Raw genomic sequence first — 18371 nt, 5'->3', positions numbered from 1 at the left:
ATGTGATGTATTGAAGCACCACTCAGCCCATGGCAACCAATTCACCCATTTTTTAGGCTGGCCTCCAATAAAACATCTTAAGTAGGTCTCTAAACACCTATCCATAACCTCAGTTTGTCCATCACTCTGGGGGTGATAACCTGAACTCATGCACAGTTTTGAGCCTTGTAGCTTAAAAAAACTCCCTTCAAAATGCACTGATAAACACAAGATCTCTATCACTCACAATAAAACTTGGCATACCATGCAATTTGAAGACAAACTCAATGAATGCATGAGCCACACTCATTGGAGTATATGGATAGGAAAGAGCAATGAAATGTGCATACTTAGAAAGTCTGTCCACCACCACCATCATGATCATAGTTTTGCCTCTGCAATTTGGCAAACCAACTATGAAATCCATGCTAATATCAGACCAATTCTTTTATGGAATTGGTAGTGGTTGTAATAGTCCAGGTGGAGCTATTGTTTCCACTTTGTTTTGTTGACAAATGTTACATTCAACCACAAAATTTTGAATATCCTTCTTCATCCCCTGCTAATAAAGCCCATTTTTTATCCTGTGATATGTTTTAACCACCCCTTGGTGACATCCTCCAAGAGTAGAGTGATACTCTTCAATGATCTTGTGTCTCCAAGGTGATATGGGACTTAAAACTACCCTCTTTTTGTAGCACAAGAACCCATTATCAACAGTATACTTGGAAACTGCAGCCTTATCAGTAATTGTCTTAGAACTGTCAAGCACAGACTTAACCCTTTCCATAACCCACTCATCACTTTCAGAACTCCTCCTTAAATCATCCATCCAGCCAAAATAAGGGTAAGAGATGGCAGTGAGTTCCATGTCAGAGTGAACATGATTATCTACCAACTCAGAATTGACACTTGGTACCCTAGAGAGTGCATCAGCCACTGTGTTTTCAACTCTACTCCTGTACTGGATCTCATAATCAAAACCCAAGAGTTTTGAAACTCATTTATGTTGAAAATGAGTATTAGCTCTCTGACTTAGGAAATACTTGAGACTGTTATGATCAGTCTTGATTATGAAGTGTTTACCTTGCAAATAGTTCTGCCATTTTTTCACAGCATGAACTATTGCAATCAGTTCGCTTTCATAAGTAGAAAGAGCTTGATTCTTTGGTCCCGATGCCTGACTGGTGAGTGCAATTGGTCTATGGTTTTACTGCAGAACTGCTCCAATTCCATTGTCTGAAACATCACATTCCAAGACAATGCGTTGATTGAAATTTGGCAATGCCAATACTTGTGGTGAGGACATAATCTTTTTGAGTTTTTCAAATTACTAAAAACTCATAATGTCCTTCATGGGTCCTAAATGCAGTCTTAGCAATGTCTTCTTTGTTCATCAATATCTGGTGATAACCCGACCTTAAGTCAAGTTTTGAAAAGAAAACAGCCTCATGCAGTTCATCCAGCAAGTCATCAATCAGAAGGATTGGGTACTTATCATTGATGGTCAGAGCATTAAGCTCCCTATAATCGACACACATCCTCCATGTACCCTTTTTCTTCTTCACTAGTAACACTGGAAATGAGAAGGGACTATGACTTGCTCTTATAAACCCAGCTTCTAAAAGTTCTTGAACTGCTTTCTCAATTTCTGTTTTCTACAAGGGACCATAGTGATACGGTCTGATATTTGGTGGTTTTGCTCCTGGAACCAATGGTATATGATGATCATGGAGTATAGAGGGTGGGGGGTTTATTTGCAACGCTTCTGAAATAGAAACCCTCCGAGCAAAATACCATGGTATATGATGATCATGGAGTATAGAGGGTGGGGGGTTTATTTGCAACGCTTCTGAAATAGAAACCCTCCGAGCAAAATACCAACGGAATACCAAAAATGTTACGTCAAAACGCCCTTCCCGTGTCGAGACCCTAACCGCTTTCATATGGAATCGATTTGTGGGGCTGCAAAGGGTTGCGCTACGAATAAATTGTACCGTGTGGTCCAGACTGTGAACTTGCGTCCCAGGTTTGATCCGCCGCTGCCTCAAAACTCTTTCGGGAACATTTTTCACATTGCATTGACATCTCCGTTGCAAATTCTAAGCAATAGTTCCGACGATGAAGAATGTGATGACGGGGCGGTGCTTGGGGAGCTACGAGAAGAAACAAGCAAGATTGATAACGAGTGTATCAAGAAACTACAAGAGGATGACTAACTCTTGCAAGATATGATGAAACTAGGTAAGGACACGGCTACGTTATTTGGCTGCAGTAGTCATTGTGGGTTTCCACTATATGAGAATGATTTTGGTTGGGGGAGGCCTACGTGGGTGGGTCACCGGCACTGGTTTACAATAACTTAATGGAATAGAGGCATATGTTAGCTTGGAGGAGAAGGTCATGGCCAAATTCGAATGTGATGGCCAGTTGCTTTCTTATGTTTCTCCAACTGGTCGGGTGCTCATGAATTATGGAAATTAAATAATGTGTGTTATTAATTTTCGTAAATAAAATAAAATAAATAACGTTTGTGTTATTCAAGTTTTAGTATTTCCTCCACTTTTTCTTCCAGTAATGAAATTGTTTATTACTCATTCGTTGTATATTTTATTTTCCTGCAATATAAAAAGTTAATGTTTCAATGTATTAGATATTCCATGACCTGGCGACCATAGTTTTTGGGTGATAAAAGTATTGTTAGTGCTATAACATGAGGTGCATAGTTAAAGAAAGTTTTTTTTTTAACCTTAATCTTTAAAAAAGATTGAAATTTAATAAAAATTTAATGTTAAATTACATATTGATTATAGCGATCGTGTGAGGTAATGGAAGTGGTTCGGAGGGCCACTTGTTGGCTTCAATCTTTCACAACAACAACAACAACAACAACAACAACAACAACAAAGCCTTTTCCCACTAAGTGGGGTCGGCTATATGAATCCTAGAACGCCATTGCGCTCGGTTTTGTGTCATGTCCTCCGTTAGATCCAAGTACTCTAAGTCTTTTCTTAGAGTCGCTTCCAAAGTTTTCCTAGGTCTTCCTCTACCCCTTCGGCCCTGAACCTCTGTCCTATAGTCACATCTTCGAACCGGAGCGTCAGTCGGCCTTCTTTGCACATGTCCAAATCACCGGAGCCGATTTTCTCTCATCTTTCCTACAATTTCGGCTACTCCTACTTTACCTCGGATATCCTCATTCCCAATCTTATCCTTTCTCGTGTGCCCACACATCCCACGAAGCATCCTCATCTCCGCTACACCCATTTTGTGTACGTGTTGATGCTTCACCGCCCAACATTCAGTGCCATACAACATCGCTGGCCTTATTGCCGTTCTATAAAATTTTCCCTTGAGCTTCAGTGGCCTACGACGGTCACACAACACGCCGGATGCACTCTTACACTTCATCAATCCAGCTCGTATTCTATGGTTGAGATCTCCATCTAATTCTCCGTTCTCTTGCAAGATAGATCCTAGGTAGCAAAAACGGTCGCTTTTTGTGATCTTCGCTAGATTGCTCCGGTCATTAATGTGGATAATTATATAAATGGATAGAGATAGGAAAGCAAACACAAGATGTACGTGGTTCACCCAGATTGGCTACGTCCACGGAATAGAAGAGTTCTCATTAATTGTGAAGGGTTTACACAAGTACATAGGTTCAAGCTCTCCTTTAGTGAGTACAAGTGAATGATTTAGTACAAATGACATTAGCAAATATTGTGGGAGAATGATCTCGTAATCACGAAACTTCTAAGTATCAGAGTGTGGTGTCGTCTTGGCTTGCCTTATCTGTCTCATAGGTAGATGTGGCATCTTCTCTGGAAGTACTCTTCCTCCATCCAGGGGTGGTATCTTTAACTGGTGGAGATGCACAAGGTAATGTATCAATTTCACTTGAAGCTTACTTGTAGTTTCAGGCTTGGTCAAGCGCGATACAAACCATGTAGTAGGAGTCCCCCAAGTCGCCGAGCTAGGGGGTCTGCTGAAAGAGGTGACAGACAAGGTAAGCAATCATAGCTCCGACTGATTGTTCATCTTCTCCCCATCTTGCAGCAGCATGAAGGATAAAGAGAAGAAAAATGAGAACAAATGATATGAGATACTTTTGCTTTTGAAGAAGTAACTTTCCACAGGCTTATTCTTTAACTGAGCTGGAGGGTTTTCTGGTTTCCTCCAGAGTATAAGGCCGACTGAAGAATTTGAGGGTCAAAACAAGTCCATCAAATCTAGAGTACGTTCCACCCTGCTGATATGGGATACTTTTGCTTTTGACAGAGTAATGGATGTATCGGCACGTGTGCTGTTACGCTTGTCTCCACATGCTTCCTTGTATCCTTCGCACTTGCCCTATCTGTTCCTCAAGCAGATGCGGAATCTTCCCTGGAAACATAAGATGTTGAAGATGAGTACTCGAGAGCAATGCCAAGTAAGTAATCAGGTAAGGGGTTCCAGGCAGTCAGTTCCTGGCTGGAAGCTTGATTCCAAGTGCTGACTGATTGCTCTCTTTCTCATTGTCTTGCAGGTAAAAACAAGGCCAAAGGAAAAGACAAGGAAAAAGCATGATATGGGATATTCTTACTTTTAACCCTGATGATATGAGATATTCTTGCTCTAGTATAGCTTGTTTGCAGAGGTATTATCGGGGGGAAAGAAAGCTGAATATTTCGAAAGGCTTCGTTGGGAGTGCCCTCTCAGATATGATGAAGGGTTGAGCATTTTTGCAGGTCTGCCTGTCCGTTGGGGATGGAGGTCGACATATATAGGAGTCTCCCTAACAAGTAGTAATGCTATTCCTTTACCCTGCTTGGTCATAGCACGGTAGTGGGAGCTGCCAGTTTCACATGTTTTAACTCTGTCAGAGCACTTTGAAAAAGTGGTCTGTGGTATCTGGCTCTCGAGATTCGGAGAACGATGCCTCTTCGATTTTTGAGAAAGCAATCATGCTGGGGGTCTGGCTCTCGAGATTCGGAGAGCAGTGTCTCTTCGATTTTTGAGGAAGTAATCATGTTGGGAGTCTGGCTCTCGAGATTCGGAGGGCGGTGCCTCTTCGATTTTGGAGCAAGCAATCCTGTTGGGAGTGTTGTCTCGAATGTGAGTAAAGGTTGGGCATGTTTGCTAGTCTACCTTGCCACGAAGCACAAAGGTTGACACACAGGGACTTTCCAATTATACAGCAATGGTATTGTTCCTTTAACCTCTCTTCGCTTTTGAGAAAGTAGTCATGTTGGGAGTCTGGCTCTCGAGATTCGGAGGACGGTGCCTCTTCGATTTTGGAGCAAGCAATCTTGTTGGGAGTGTTTTCTCGAATGTGAGTAAAGGTTGGGCATGTTTGCTAGTCTACCTTGCCACGAAGCACAGAGGTTGACACACAGGGACTTTCCAATTATCCAGCAGTGGTACTGTTCCTTTACCCTTGTGGGTAATAATATGGTAGCTAGACCTTCAAAATTTATGTGTCTAAACTTTGTTAGTGCTGTTTCTTTGCTATTCTTTTACCTTTCTTGGTCAGAGCGATATAGTGGGAGCTGCAAGCTTCACGTGCTCAACTTTGGCATAGAACTTTGGCAAAGTTATCTGTGGTACCCATGAGCTATTGTTGCGTGTGGGAAGTGGGTGATTGAACAGTAAGATTCATGTGCTTTCTACTTCCCCAGAAGTCTTCGACAGAATGCCCATAATTTCTGCAAAGTTGAGTGTGCGTGTGACAGGTGCTGACAAGGCTAGAAAAGTAGGTGCCTCTTCGATTTCTGAGATCGGCCCTCATGGTCTCTGAGCAGCCCAGCTTTTGAGAAAGCGAGCGCCTCTTCGATTGATTCGGAGAACGATGCCTCATCGATTTTGGAGCAACTAATCTTGTTGGGAGTGTTTTCTCGAATGTGAGTAAAGGTTGGGCATGTTTGCTAGTCTACCTTGCCACGAAGCACATAGGTTGACACACATGGACTTTCCAATTATCCAGCAATGGTACTGTTCCTTTACCCTCTCTTCGATTTTTAAGAAAGTAGTCATGTTGGGAGTCTGGCTCTCGAGATTCGGAGGACGGTGCCTCTTCGATTTTGGAGCAAGCAATCTTATTGGGAGTGTTTTCTCGAATGTGAGTAAAGGTTGGGCATGTTTGCTAGTCTACCTTGCCACGAAGCACAGAGGTTGACACACAGGGACTTTCCAATTATCCAGCAGTGGTACTGTTCCTTTACCCTTGTGGGTAATAATATGGTAGCTAGACCTTCAAAATTTATGGGTCTAAACTTTGTTAGTGCTGTTTCTTTGCTATTCTTTTACCTTTCTTGGTCAGAGCGATGTAGTGGGAGCTGCAAGCTTCACGTGCTCAACTTTGGCAGAGAACTTTGGCAAAGTTATCTGTGGTACCCATGAGCTATTGTTGCGTGTGGGAAGTGGGTGATTGAACAGTAAGATTCATGTGTTTTCTACTTCCCCAGAAGTCTTCGACAGAATGCCCATAATTTCCACAAAGCTGAGTGTGCGTGTGACAGGTGCTGACAAGGCTGGAAAAGTAGGTGCCTCTTCGATTTCTGAGATCGGCCCTCGTGGTCTTTGGGGAGCCCAGCTTTTGAGAAAGCGAGCGCCTCTTCGATTTCTGAGATCGGCCTTCGTGGTCTTTGAGCAGCCCAACTTTTGAGAAAGCAAACGCCTTTTCGATTTCTGAGATCAACCCTCGTGATCTCTAAGCAGCCCAGCTTTTGAGAAAGCAAACGCCTCTTCGATTTCTGAGCAGGCGCTTCTTCGATTTCTGAAGCTCCGTCGAGTGAAGATTTTTATAGGGGCTGGCATTAAGTTCCAAAGCACACTTGAATCTTCACCAGTAGAAGCTTCATTCTTGCACTTCTAAGATCTTGATTTGTCCGACCTCTTCTCTCTTCAACACCTTTGAAAATGTCTGGCCCATCCGATCGTCGTTTTGACTTAAACCTTGTTGAAGAGGCAGCCCCGCCTTCTCCAGACAACATATGGCGCCCATCCTTCGTCTCCCCTACTGGTCCTCTTACCGTTGGGGATTCCGTGATGAAGAATGATATGACCGTTGCGGTGGTGGCCAGGAACCTTCTCACTCCCAAAGATAACAGACTACTTTCCAAACGGTCTGATGAGTTAGCTGTTAAGGATTCGCTGGCTCTCAGTGTTCAGTGTGCAGGTTCTGTGTCTAATATGGCCCAACGCCTATTTGCTCGAACCCACCAAGTTGAATCATTGGCGGCTGAAGTGATGAGTCTCAAACAGGAGATTAGAGGGCTCAAGCATGAGAATAAACAGTTGCACCGGCTCGCACATGACTATGCTACAAACATGAAGAGGAAGCTTGACCAGATGAAGGAAACTAATGGTCAGGTTTTACTTGATCATCAGAGATTTGTGGGTTTGTTCCAAAGGCATTTATTGCCTTCGTCTTCTGGGGCTGTACCGCGTAATGAAGCTCCGAATGATCAACCTCTGATGCCTCTTCCTTCTAGGGTTCTGTCCAGTACTGAGGCTCCAAATGATCCCCCTCCGGTGCCTTCTCTTTTTGGGGCTCTACCGACTGCTGAGACTTCTCCTAAGCAACCTTTGTGAAGGCTCCCTCTTGTGTGTTTATTTTGACTCATGTATATGTACATATTTGTAGCTTATCGGGGATATCAATAAATAAACTTTCCTTCATTTCAACGTATTGTGTTAAATACACCAAAGCCTTCTTCGCTAAGTTCTTTGAATTTTCTTTTGTTGAAGCTTGTATGTTGAAGCTTTATGAGTGGAGCATGTAGGTTGGGGTAGTGTTCCCTTAATTTCCCGAGTGAGGAAAACTTCTCGGTTGGAGACTTGGAAAATCCAAGTCACTGAGTGGGATCGGCTATATGAATCTTAGAACGCCATTGTGCTCGATCCTGTGTCATGTCCTTCGTTAGATCCAAGTACTCTAAGTCTTTTCTTAGAATCTCTTCCAAAGTTTTCCTAGGTCTTCCTCTACCCCTTCGGCCCTGAACCTCTGTCCCATAGTCGCATCTTCTAATCGGAGCGTCAGTTGGCCTTCTTTGCACATGTCCAAACCACCGTAACCGATTTTCTCTCATCTTTCCTTCAATTTCAGCTACTCTTACTTTACCCCGGATATCCTCATTCCTAATCTTATCCTTTCTAACAGAGGGAGAAATTTTTAGTTGTGACAGGAACACAAGTGGTACACCACGTGTTTTAATAAGAATTATGGAAAATTTTATTTTTTAAGTTATTAACTTTTTAGCATATATATCTCACAATTTATTTAGCGATACATGATGTACCATCCCGTATACCAATCACGATGAAAAATCTCTCCAACGGAGGGCTGGGTTAAAGTAAAAGTGGATGGTGCTACGAAGCTTGGTGAAAATCTGGGTGGGGGAGGGTGGGAGTGGGATCGGTGTTTCAAGTGGAGTTATTAGCTGTGCTGGCAGGTGTGAGGCTTGCACATCAACTCGGGGTCCACCAAGTTGTGGTAGAGAGTGACTCATCCCAAGCTGTTGCTCCCATCTGTAACCCACTCTGGGAGGCTGTCTGCGATGGGTCTTATAGCACAAGACGTCACTCAAGTTGCGCGCCTTCTTCACCCTACGGACTACGGAGTTCCTGCACACCCCTCGAACATGTAATGGTGTTGCTCATAGGTTTGGTCAAGTTTGCTATTTTAATTGGCAATGAACTAGTTTGGTTTGAGAAGCTTTCTGATGTTATTTAGGACCTTCTTGCCCAAGATTTGATTAATTTCTTTTTGCAGTCAATAATATATTGATTTTCCTTAAAAATATATATATATATTAATGTACATAAATGTTAGTATCGAATTGTATATACCGAAATGTATGCACTGAAATATATTATATTAATTATTGTACCTAAATGTGTGTACCGAAATGTATCCGCTGAAATGTTAGTACCGAAATGTATAATATTGAATTCATAGACCGAAATGTTTGTACTGAAATATATGTACGAATGTGTGTACCAAAATATATTATATTGAATTAATATAGCTAAATGAAGAAGACAAAGTATATTGAAATATATGGTATAACAACATTAGTTTATTTAAATTTTTACAACAAAATATATTATGATGAATGAAATGAAAATGAAAATGAAAATTATAATGAACACGCATGCAAATACTCTAATTAAGTTCAACATCTTGGCATTTTCCAAGCTACATTATTGCAATTATTCAAGTTTTCCACTATTTAGATCCAAGTACTTTCTGGAAATTATTCAGGTGACCAAAATACTTTTTTGTTTTTCGTTTTTGGAATCAAGTAGATAAGTGTGCTTGTAATAAAATATAAAAATAATGCAAAAAGTTAGAAACATGTATTTACAAGCAATGGCACCTGCACGATACTATGAGTTCACAACTCTAGTTACATATATTTGCAAATTATGTTTACAACTCTATTTACAAATATATGTACAACCATATTTACAATCATATTTACACATACTAATCAGCATTTTCGAACTAACTTGATCAATACTTCAGAGTTTTTTGTTTTCTCATATGTTCTATGTTACAAATTGAAAAAAAAAAAAAAAGAAGTTGTTAATGTAAATCATGACATTTTAAGTGAAGATGAGGAAATAAAATGTAATTATTGTCAGTTTTCTTAATTGCTAAAAGAAACTGAATGGTTTCTATCGATTCTCATATGCATTTAATAAGATATGTTAAAAACAAACATATGTTAATCCACCAATTTAAGTGTACCACAAGGAGAAAAATTAAATTTTCAATTGCTCATCAATAATTAAAATTGACATATGTAGAAGGAAGTAGACTTTCCGAATTGCTCATTTCACATTTTTATGAAGTTGATCACAATAAACTCTTCTACCACAATTCTTAGCCTGCAAATAATGTGATTGTTTTCATCCTATTGTAAATGGAAATATAAACCTTCATTCTGATGAATTGTAAATTGAGAGAAAAAATGCATAAACGGACAAAGGATTTATAAGATCTAAAAAAGTATAGAAAAATGAGTAGCAATGCATGTACTGAATTCCAAGTCAAAAAATAAAAATTTTATTGTGTGGGTAGTTAGACCTAGAGAACTGATTGATATACCTAAAAAATAATCACCTGAACATTAAGTACATATGATCAAAGATAAAAGAAACAACGTCCATGGAATATTGCAAAAGAACTCGTAGCTCAGTTAGTCAAGAGAAGAAAAAAAAGAGAAGGAAACCAACTCATCATTGCTCTAAACATGAAATCAAAATTCAAGGGAAACCGTCATAGAAAACCAACAAATTACTTGCTTGGTAAAAGAATAGGTTTTTTTTTGGGGGGGGGGGGGGGTTTGTGGAAACCCCAACAAAGTTGACGTGGGTTTTGCGAGAGAGCAATCCCAAATCTTAGCATCTCCAAAGGAGATGTCAAATATAGTATGTCAAAATTTTATTTGATGGCTAGTGTGGCAAATTGAATATAAATGCTAAATTTTCTTCTTTTTCAATGGATGTGTCAAATATTTATTTTATTATTTTATTGGGCCTAGAGTTACATTAACTATTAAAAAATAATCAAAATTAGTTTTAGTTTTTATTCTATTGGTTGTTAATGGGTCACATGCATTAAAAATTAAATTAAATACATTTGACTCATTCTTTGTTTGCTGTAAAAAAAAGGCAGCTAGAATGCAATGAGTCAAATGACTCACATGCCACATCATATATGACATATCCATTGGAGAACAGTTAAATATCTTTTAATCTTATTTGACATCTTCTTTGAAGATGGTCTTACTTTGTCAAACACTTAGAGAATTACAAATTCAATAAATAAAAAAACAAATTAAAAACTATAACTTTAAAAACAAATAAATAAAACAATTTGTAATCGAATTACAGGACAAATTATCAATGCCTCTTCGAGTTTTACATCAGTTTTTTTTTCTTTTTACGGTAGAATCAGAAAATTGAAAGAAAAAAAACAATACAATTAATTTTTACATTAGCTTAGGTTACTCAGTTATCCGTGCAAGATTTCAATTAAAAACAAATAAGGGACAGATAAAAAACATATTTTGCTGTTAAAGGTTGAAATAAAATATTTTAGAAAACAATTCAAATCCATGCAGAATATAAAAGAAATGAAGTACAAAAAATATTAGAAAATATTGTTTCATTGATAAAAGATGACAAAGTTGCTCAATGCAACACCGAAGGAAAATATAAAAAAAATTTTAAATGACAATTGACAAAGTTTGCCTAAGTGTATCGCCTTAACGTCGTGTTGGATTCCTTTAGCATGGCTTGTAAAACCCGAGAAATAGTGTAATTGGTATACGGAATAATATATCATGTGTCATTATACAAATTGTGAGATATGTATGTAAAAAAGTTAATAACTTAAAAAATAAAATTTCTCACAATTTATATAAAAATAAATGGTGTACCACCCATATTCCGGTCACAATTAAAAGTTTCTAGTAAAACCCACCACAAATTGTGTTTTTAGTCAATTTTCTCGAGAAATTTTTCATTGTGACAGAAACATGGATGATACACAACGTGTTTTTATATAAGTGGTGAAAAATTATATTTTTTAAATTATTAACTTTTTAGCACATATATTCCACTATTAATATAGTAACACGTGATGTATCATCCCATGTTCTAATCACACTGAAAAATCTCTCAATTTTCTCAATCAATTGATAGTTACTATTTAGTGTAGTCGGCCAGGTTTACAAATGTCCATATTCATCTCTTTTCTCTAGGTTTCTAAATTATCCAGCGCCTTTGTTGAAGAAACTAGCTCAGCTCAAGGTGAATCGTTGTACTTTACTGACTGTGTGTAGAAAACCGTTCGGTCATGACTCATAACATACATCGTCGTTTGATTCTCTTTCTTGTTTGGGAAATTTTATTAAAATCCATCTAACATCTTTCTATACCTAACTTAAATTTTAAATATTAATTGTCTATTTTACCCTATTGCATAATTATTATTAAATATAAAATGAAATTAATAATAAAAATCAAATTTATCAATAGGCCCACATACTATAACTAAACTCTAGCATCACTCTTTATTTATCCTACGTTTATTCCGACTAAAACTCTAATAGCTCTCTGATAGAGAAAAACAAGCTTTTCTATTGATGGATTGTGATTTTGAAGTTTTTAATCCTCCAACTAAGGTATGACTCGATTTATGGATATTTTGTTTGTTTGCTTCTTCTTTGGATTAAATTTCGTACTTTTTATATTATATTATATTTGTTTATCTATGTCGTCTATATGCGCCCCAAAACACCAGTGCAAGGACTTTTGATTAGTACTGCAAAGACATAAAACTTGATTCTTTGTGCAAATAAAGATTGCTCAACCTTAACCACGAACTAGCGGGTGGCATGTCTTGCACCTTTTTTATTCGAAATAGCTTCAATTTGTTTATTAACATAGCAGCAAAACACTTAGCCCTATGTCACTTCAAAGTTTCTTAAAAAGTACATGAAAATGCTCGATTTAAAAACGACTGAGCTGGAGCTTGCATAACATTCTCTTGGCAAATTCAAGTCTATGGAATGATTTTTGGATCCCAAGTCCATGGATGGGTTGTGGTAGCAAAAAAACAAAAAAAAAAAACAACCATGGAAATGCTAGTTCTATCCGGCAAATGCAATTATAGGGGGGCAAATGATGCCTCTTTGAAGAAAAAAAACATTCAATTAGAGATGTTATTTTATAAAGATAATTTGACATTTTGAATTGGGCTAGAGATGGTAGTATAGGTAATAAATTTGGTTTAAAGAGATAATAATTCTTTAATAAAAAAACAATATGGGTGAAGAAAATAAGTTAAGTGTAGAAAAAGATTAAATGTGTTCAACTAAAAGTTTCCTTTTCTTTTCTGTTTTGCTTGTATTTGTCCCTTGAAGTGTGCAAAATCCACTTTACCTCGTCAAAAGGCATTTTGACCAAATTTGGCGAATTTGACGACAGGAAGTAAAACAGAACGCTTCAACATGGTTTAGAGGGAGCTATCCAACTGTGTTACATGTGGTCTATGGGCCACAAGAAATGACACTAGGCAGAGTATTCCCTACCAAGTCTTCTTATTCTTCCTGGTACTGCTCTGGCTGCTTGTGAGTAAGAGTTCTCTCCCAAAAACGGCTTTTTGTTATAGGTAAGTTGAGTAAAAAAGTGTTGGAATCAAAGTGACAATAGTGAAGAATTTCAAGTAAATATATGATGATTTGTAAGCGGGTAGTGTTACAGAGATTGAATTTGTAGAAAAAATTTGTAAAGTAAATAACATAAAAGTTGATGATTGAATTATTACTTAAGCGTTGGTAAACGTACTTGTTTTTTACTGGTGACACATAATGTAATTTGTATCTACAAATTTAGTCTCCATAACATCACCCTTTGTAAGCCTAGTGTTATTTGTAAGCGTGGTGTTATAAGTTTTTCTTTCAAGTCTTTCCTCTTCCTCAAAGTCACATGAAGCCCCATTTTTTTGTATACCTAATAATCAAAGATTAGTTGTCATGCACTTTAAGTTTAATATTAAAGCTTGAGATTAAACTATTAAAAGCATATACATTTATTTTCCACACTTAATATCAAATCAAAAGGCAAGTCACCATGTATTCTCTTTTTATTTTAAGAAAAAATTGGAAAGAATACAATAACTTTATTTCTCGAATATCCAAAGATATGCGGCTTTTAAGCCAAAATGGATATTAAGATTGGCATAACTCCTCACTTTGGTCATTGATAGGGAAAATTTGATAGAAGTCGTCTATGAGTTTGTCAACAATAAATTATTTTAGTCATTATGTGAAAAATTTGTTGATATTCTTTTAGCTTTTGCATTATTGGATAAAACTTTGCAATTATTTCACGTAAACCTAAGAAGTTGCCACTAGAGACTTCATAAGGTCTTTCATTTGTTCCACGAAACGTTAAATTACAGATGACAAGCCATTTCACAACAACAATAATTCTAAGTATCACTTGTTTTCAATGCTGTATCTCTTTCTTGATTCTCATTTGGAATTCTTTGTCAATTGCGTGATTTTTTTGTGAATTTGCTTAACATAATTTTCTATCAAATTTACAAACGTCTCATTCTTTTTGGAAAAAAAAAAATTATTAAGAGATTCTCTTAAACTTTCAGAAATTTCGTTATCATTTTTTTTTCTTCATATTATTATAGAGCTGTTTCCCGTAGACATGAATTTAATAATTTGTTGCAAAAATTACTTACACACAATATAACAAAAATTTCTAATAAAAATTATAATTCGAATATATATCATATATCATAAAAAGCACTAACTGACTAACATATTATATATATATATATATATATATATATATTTTTTTTTTTTCAAACATATATTATATATCATAGAAAGCACTAACATATACTAAAAATCGATAAAACTGAAAGAAAAAAATATGGGTTTGACCTGAAATTCCAGATTGTTACCGTTGCAGGTGGAATGAAAGGGACATCTGGCATCGCCACCGTGCTGGATATTCCATGTTTGAATGCAAAATGGGTGTTCCGTGTTCGACTTGAATACTGGAACTCGAGAATTTCGAAGCGGCAATTAAGACCGGAAGACGAAGAGAGGAATGTGGGTGTGCGGACTGTATCAAAATAATTTTTTTTAATCCATTTTAGGCTCAGGACAGGGACCTGTTAGTATTGGGCTTGCCGGCTTGGGTCGGCCCTGTTCGTCAGGCAATGTTTTTTAGGGGGTGTCCTATTTTCTGGTAGTGATAGTTTTTTATATTTAATTTATGGTTTTAAAATGCAGGGTGGTGCCACTTAGTATTAAGATCAAGTGATATTCTGGTAGGATTCATTCCGTAGGAATGGAGAAGAAAAGAAAAATGGAAGGAAAGTAAGAAATAAAATAACAATTCTTTTCATTCATGCCTTTCCCAAATGGTGAAAGGAGGCTTATATACAACCCTAGCAGAGGAATGCCCAGATGGGAACACATCTCTATCCTCATAACCGTTGGATGAAGCCAACTACTACAAAGATAAGACAAAATACCATAAAGATATAAACCCAATAACTAGGATCCTAACATATTTATCTTCACTTGTAAGTGAGAGGTTTTAAGTTTGATTCTCGCCAAATGCGAGTTTGAATCACTTTATTGCTAGCCCATTGTGAGGCTAAACCCACTCCCTTCCCCTTAGTCCATTGTTTGGTAAGAATCGAACCTAAAACCTCTCGTTTGTAAGTATCGAACCTAAAACCTCTCTTTTACAAGTAAATACAAGACTGTAGTACTAACTACTAAGCGGCCGCAGGTGAGGAATTAAATTATGGTTTTAATTCTGTGTTGAACATTCTGAGCAGTCTAAGTTCGACTAATTAAGCATTAGCATGACATAGTTGTCAAATCATCTAAACAAAACAAACATCATATGGCTATATATTTGTCTGAAATGTTCAAGTATTCATCATCTCTTTATTTACAAAGATATATCAGTGCAGTAATTTCCCAAACGCTAGCTAGCCAAAATCGATATAGTTCAAGTGAGACGATGGTGTCGAAAACTCAGCCTAAGGTGGTTCCTGTTGTAGACTTATCCGATGAAAACTTGAAGCCTGGAACAGATGCATGGCTCTTGGCATGCAAACAAGTCCAGCATGCACTAGAAGAGTACAGCTGCTTTGAAGCTGTTTACAATAAAGCTACTTTGGAAATCCACAACTCTATCTTTTCTGCGATAAAAGAACTTTGTGATCTTCCATTGGAAACTAAAATGCAGAAGGCCAGTGATAGGCCTTTCCACCACTATTTTGGCCAACTTCCACTCAATCCTCGCTATGAGACCTTGGGCATTCAAGATCCAGCATCCTTAGAAGGAGCTCAACGCTTCACAAGTATCATGTGGCCAGCAGGAAATGACCGTTTTCGGTAAGGAAAATGCTAGAGGGACTACATGTTTGTACCACATTGATGTATCATCTAATGTGCTAAGTGATGTATACATGTCACATCAATTAATGAGTTTATCTCATGTTGGTTGTATAATTAAATCACTTATCATATGATGGGTACATCAATATGATATAACTCTATGATCTCCTTATTACTCTTTTCGGTAATTGATTACTCAGTCCAAAGTTTTCCTTTTTTATGCATGTATATATGGGCCTGTTGAGGAATGCTAAAGAGCACTCCTAGTTGCATTTGTCATAAAAATATACGTGTTTTCAAGTTCTAGAAATGCTTTTGGAAAGACAGTTGTCAAATGATTCTTCAGGAGGTCATTCATGAAGAAGCATTTAGATTTTGAATAAACTAATGAAAACACTATTAGGTTTCTAGCATAAAAACACTTATAAGCATAACTACTTCTAACAAAAGCAGTCTCAAACAAGTTGTATATCGCTAGACTTATGCTAGCAGATTAAATTCAGATCAAACGTTTAGTGAAGAATCAACTTCATCAATGATTTGAATTTAATTTCTAACAATAGAAGCATAGTATACTATATAAACTATGGTAATTAAAAGAGCATAAATATATAAATTGCGTCTAATTAACATTGTGTTTGTTCTTTGAACTAGTGAAAGTGTTCATTCCTTCTCAAAGGTGGTGGTAGAATTGGATCAAATGGTGAAACGAATGGTGTTTGATGCTTATGGTGTGGGGAGGCTTTATGATTCTTACAAGGCATCAACCACTTACCAGCTTAGATGCATTAATTATAAATCACAACTTACGAATGAGACTACTGATGTGGGACTGATTCCTCACACGGACAAGAATTTCACATCCATACTACACCAAAATGATGTCGGTGGTCTGCAGATCAAAACAAAGGATGGCGAGTGGATTGAGGCTGCACCTTCTTCACCTTCATCATTTCTAGTGTTGGCATCCGATTTATTCATGGTGGGTCACTTTCACATACCGTGCCGTTCTAGCTTAGATTGTTGTATTGCAACTTGTTCTTTTACAAAACGAAATTCTAAACTGCTTTATTAGTTTATGGGAAAGTGGATTCAAACTTGGGTGTAAGGGGAAGAACGCAAACTGCACTAAGTAACGTAACTCACACTTTTGCTTTCTTTTTTTTTCTTTTTCTCTATTTTCATTTTGTAGGCATGGAGTAACGACCGAATATCCGCCTGTGAGCATCAAGTCGTCCTGAAAGAGAAGAAAGCAAGATATTCACTGGCATTATTCTCATATATAGGTGATGGAGTTGTGCAGGTACCTGAAGAGTTTGTTGATGACAAACACCCCTTAAAATATAAGCCATTTGGTCATTTCGATTACCTTCGTTTCTACGAAACTGATGAGGAGGCCCGGAAATCTAAGAATCCTATCAAAGCCTACTGTGGTGTTTAAGATCTCTTTTGATCTGAGAAGAGAGAGGCACCCTTACTGTTACTTTGTTGTCTTCGTTTCGTTTCTTGCTGCAGTTTCTCTACTGCACGTAATATTACGCTTTGACCGTTTCTTTGCTATTGAATAAAGAAAGTTGTGTGTGGGAAATATGTTGAATACCCACTTTGTAATGTTATGGTTATGGTTATGGTAATGTAATAATTTTCAATATGAGTACAAAAATATGCAATATCACAAATAAAAGCTTTTAAGATGAACTAAAATATTTCTCTAAAGTTCTTTGAGTTTGATGGTACGTAATATTTTGTCAACATAGACACCTTATGACACCTTATTGTTGAAACCAAAATGTTCTAACTTTTCAAGCATGTTTACAACTTTTTGGCATGAAACTTTAAACACTTTCACGCTGTCATCCTCAAGATTATCACATTCTTCTTCTTGCCTAATTACAACAATGATTTCTTCTTCAGTAAAAGCGTAGACAACTTGTTGCTCATTTGGATGATTTAGAGATATACATTAATATCCACTTGATTAGCATAGACAACGGGTATCAAGGAACAACGACTTGGAGTACAAGTGAAGAAAGTATATATGTGCAAGAAATAAAACACTTGGCGCCCAAAGAATCCTATTTAGGAAATTCAACATTCATTAAGGATAATTAAGTAAATAAATAATATTTTTAACTCCACCTGTATCAAGTAATAACCTATGTAAAGTTATAAAATTAGTATGGTCCTAACTTTATGACGTTGTAGACGTTTTATTGTACATATTTTTTAATAAAAAAATTTCATAAACAAAGAAAGAAATAATTAACCACCCACAACGTGGGTTTAAAGATTCAATAAAAAATGTAAAATTGCTATTTTGTCCCTATTTTGTTTGGGTAATTGTTCATTGTTCTTCTCTATTAAAGTGAGGGCATTGTATGAATATCGATCATATTTACCGATTCACTACAAAACTGCCGAAACCCATTGTAGATTTCAAACTTTTGAACTCTT

The 18371-nt window shown here is 37.0% G+C and overlaps 2 protein-coding genes and 1 pseudogene across 7 annotated transcripts in view; all 3 read left to right on the top strand.

Annotated features, from left to right (window-relative positions):
- LOC126589382 (stemmadenine O-acetyltransferase-like) overlaps positions 1 to 2463 on the top strand; it is a 53451-nt pseudogene extending 50988 nt beyond the window's left edge.
- The window catches only part of LOC126589012 (2-oxoglutarate-dependent dioxygenase AOP2-like), a 58789-nt gene extending 41318 nt beyond the window's left edge, over positions 1 to 17471 (top strand). The window contains exons 1-4 of one of the 2 annotated variants that reach the window (XM_050254189.1): positions 14921 to 14926; positions 15506 to 15914; positions 16572 to 16899; positions 17110 to 17471. In XM_050254189.1, coding sequence (XP_050110146.1) covers positions 15538 to 15914; positions 16572 to 16899; positions 17110 to 17358 — 954 coding nt within the window. In that variant the 5' untranslated portion in view covers positions 14921 to 14926; positions 15506 to 15537 and the 3' untranslated portion in view covers positions 17359 to 17471. Of the gene's footprint in view, positions 1 to 14920; positions 14927 to 15505; positions 15915 to 16571; positions 16900 to 17109 lie in introns of those variants that run through there. The other variant, XM_050254188.1, reaches the window with a different exon arrangement.
- The window catches only part of LOC126589019 (protein EARLY FLOWERING 4-like), a 102063-nt gene that overhangs the window by 14474 nt on the left and 69218 nt on the right, over positions 1 to 18371 (top strand). The window contains exon 3 of one of the 5 annotated variants that reach the window (XM_050254199.1): positions 12964 to 13232. The exons of the other annotated variants lie outside the window; for them this stretch is intronic. The gene's annotated coding sequence lies outside the window, so the exon portion shown is untranslated. Of the gene's footprint in view, positions 1 to 12963; positions 13233 to 18371 lie in introns of those variants that run through there. 5 annotated transcript variants of the gene reach the window in all.

The sequence above is a fragment of the Malus sylvestris genome, chromosome 11 (assembly GCF_916048215.2).
Source record: "Malus sylvestris chromosome 11, drMalSylv7.2, whole genome shotgun sequence".
Lineage (NCBI taxonomy): Eukaryota > Viridiplantae > Streptophyta > Magnoliopsida > Rosales > Rosaceae > Malus > Malus sylvestris.
Note: the sequence above shows the minus strand (reverse complement) of the source record. Positions and strands in the feature narration are given on the sequence as shown.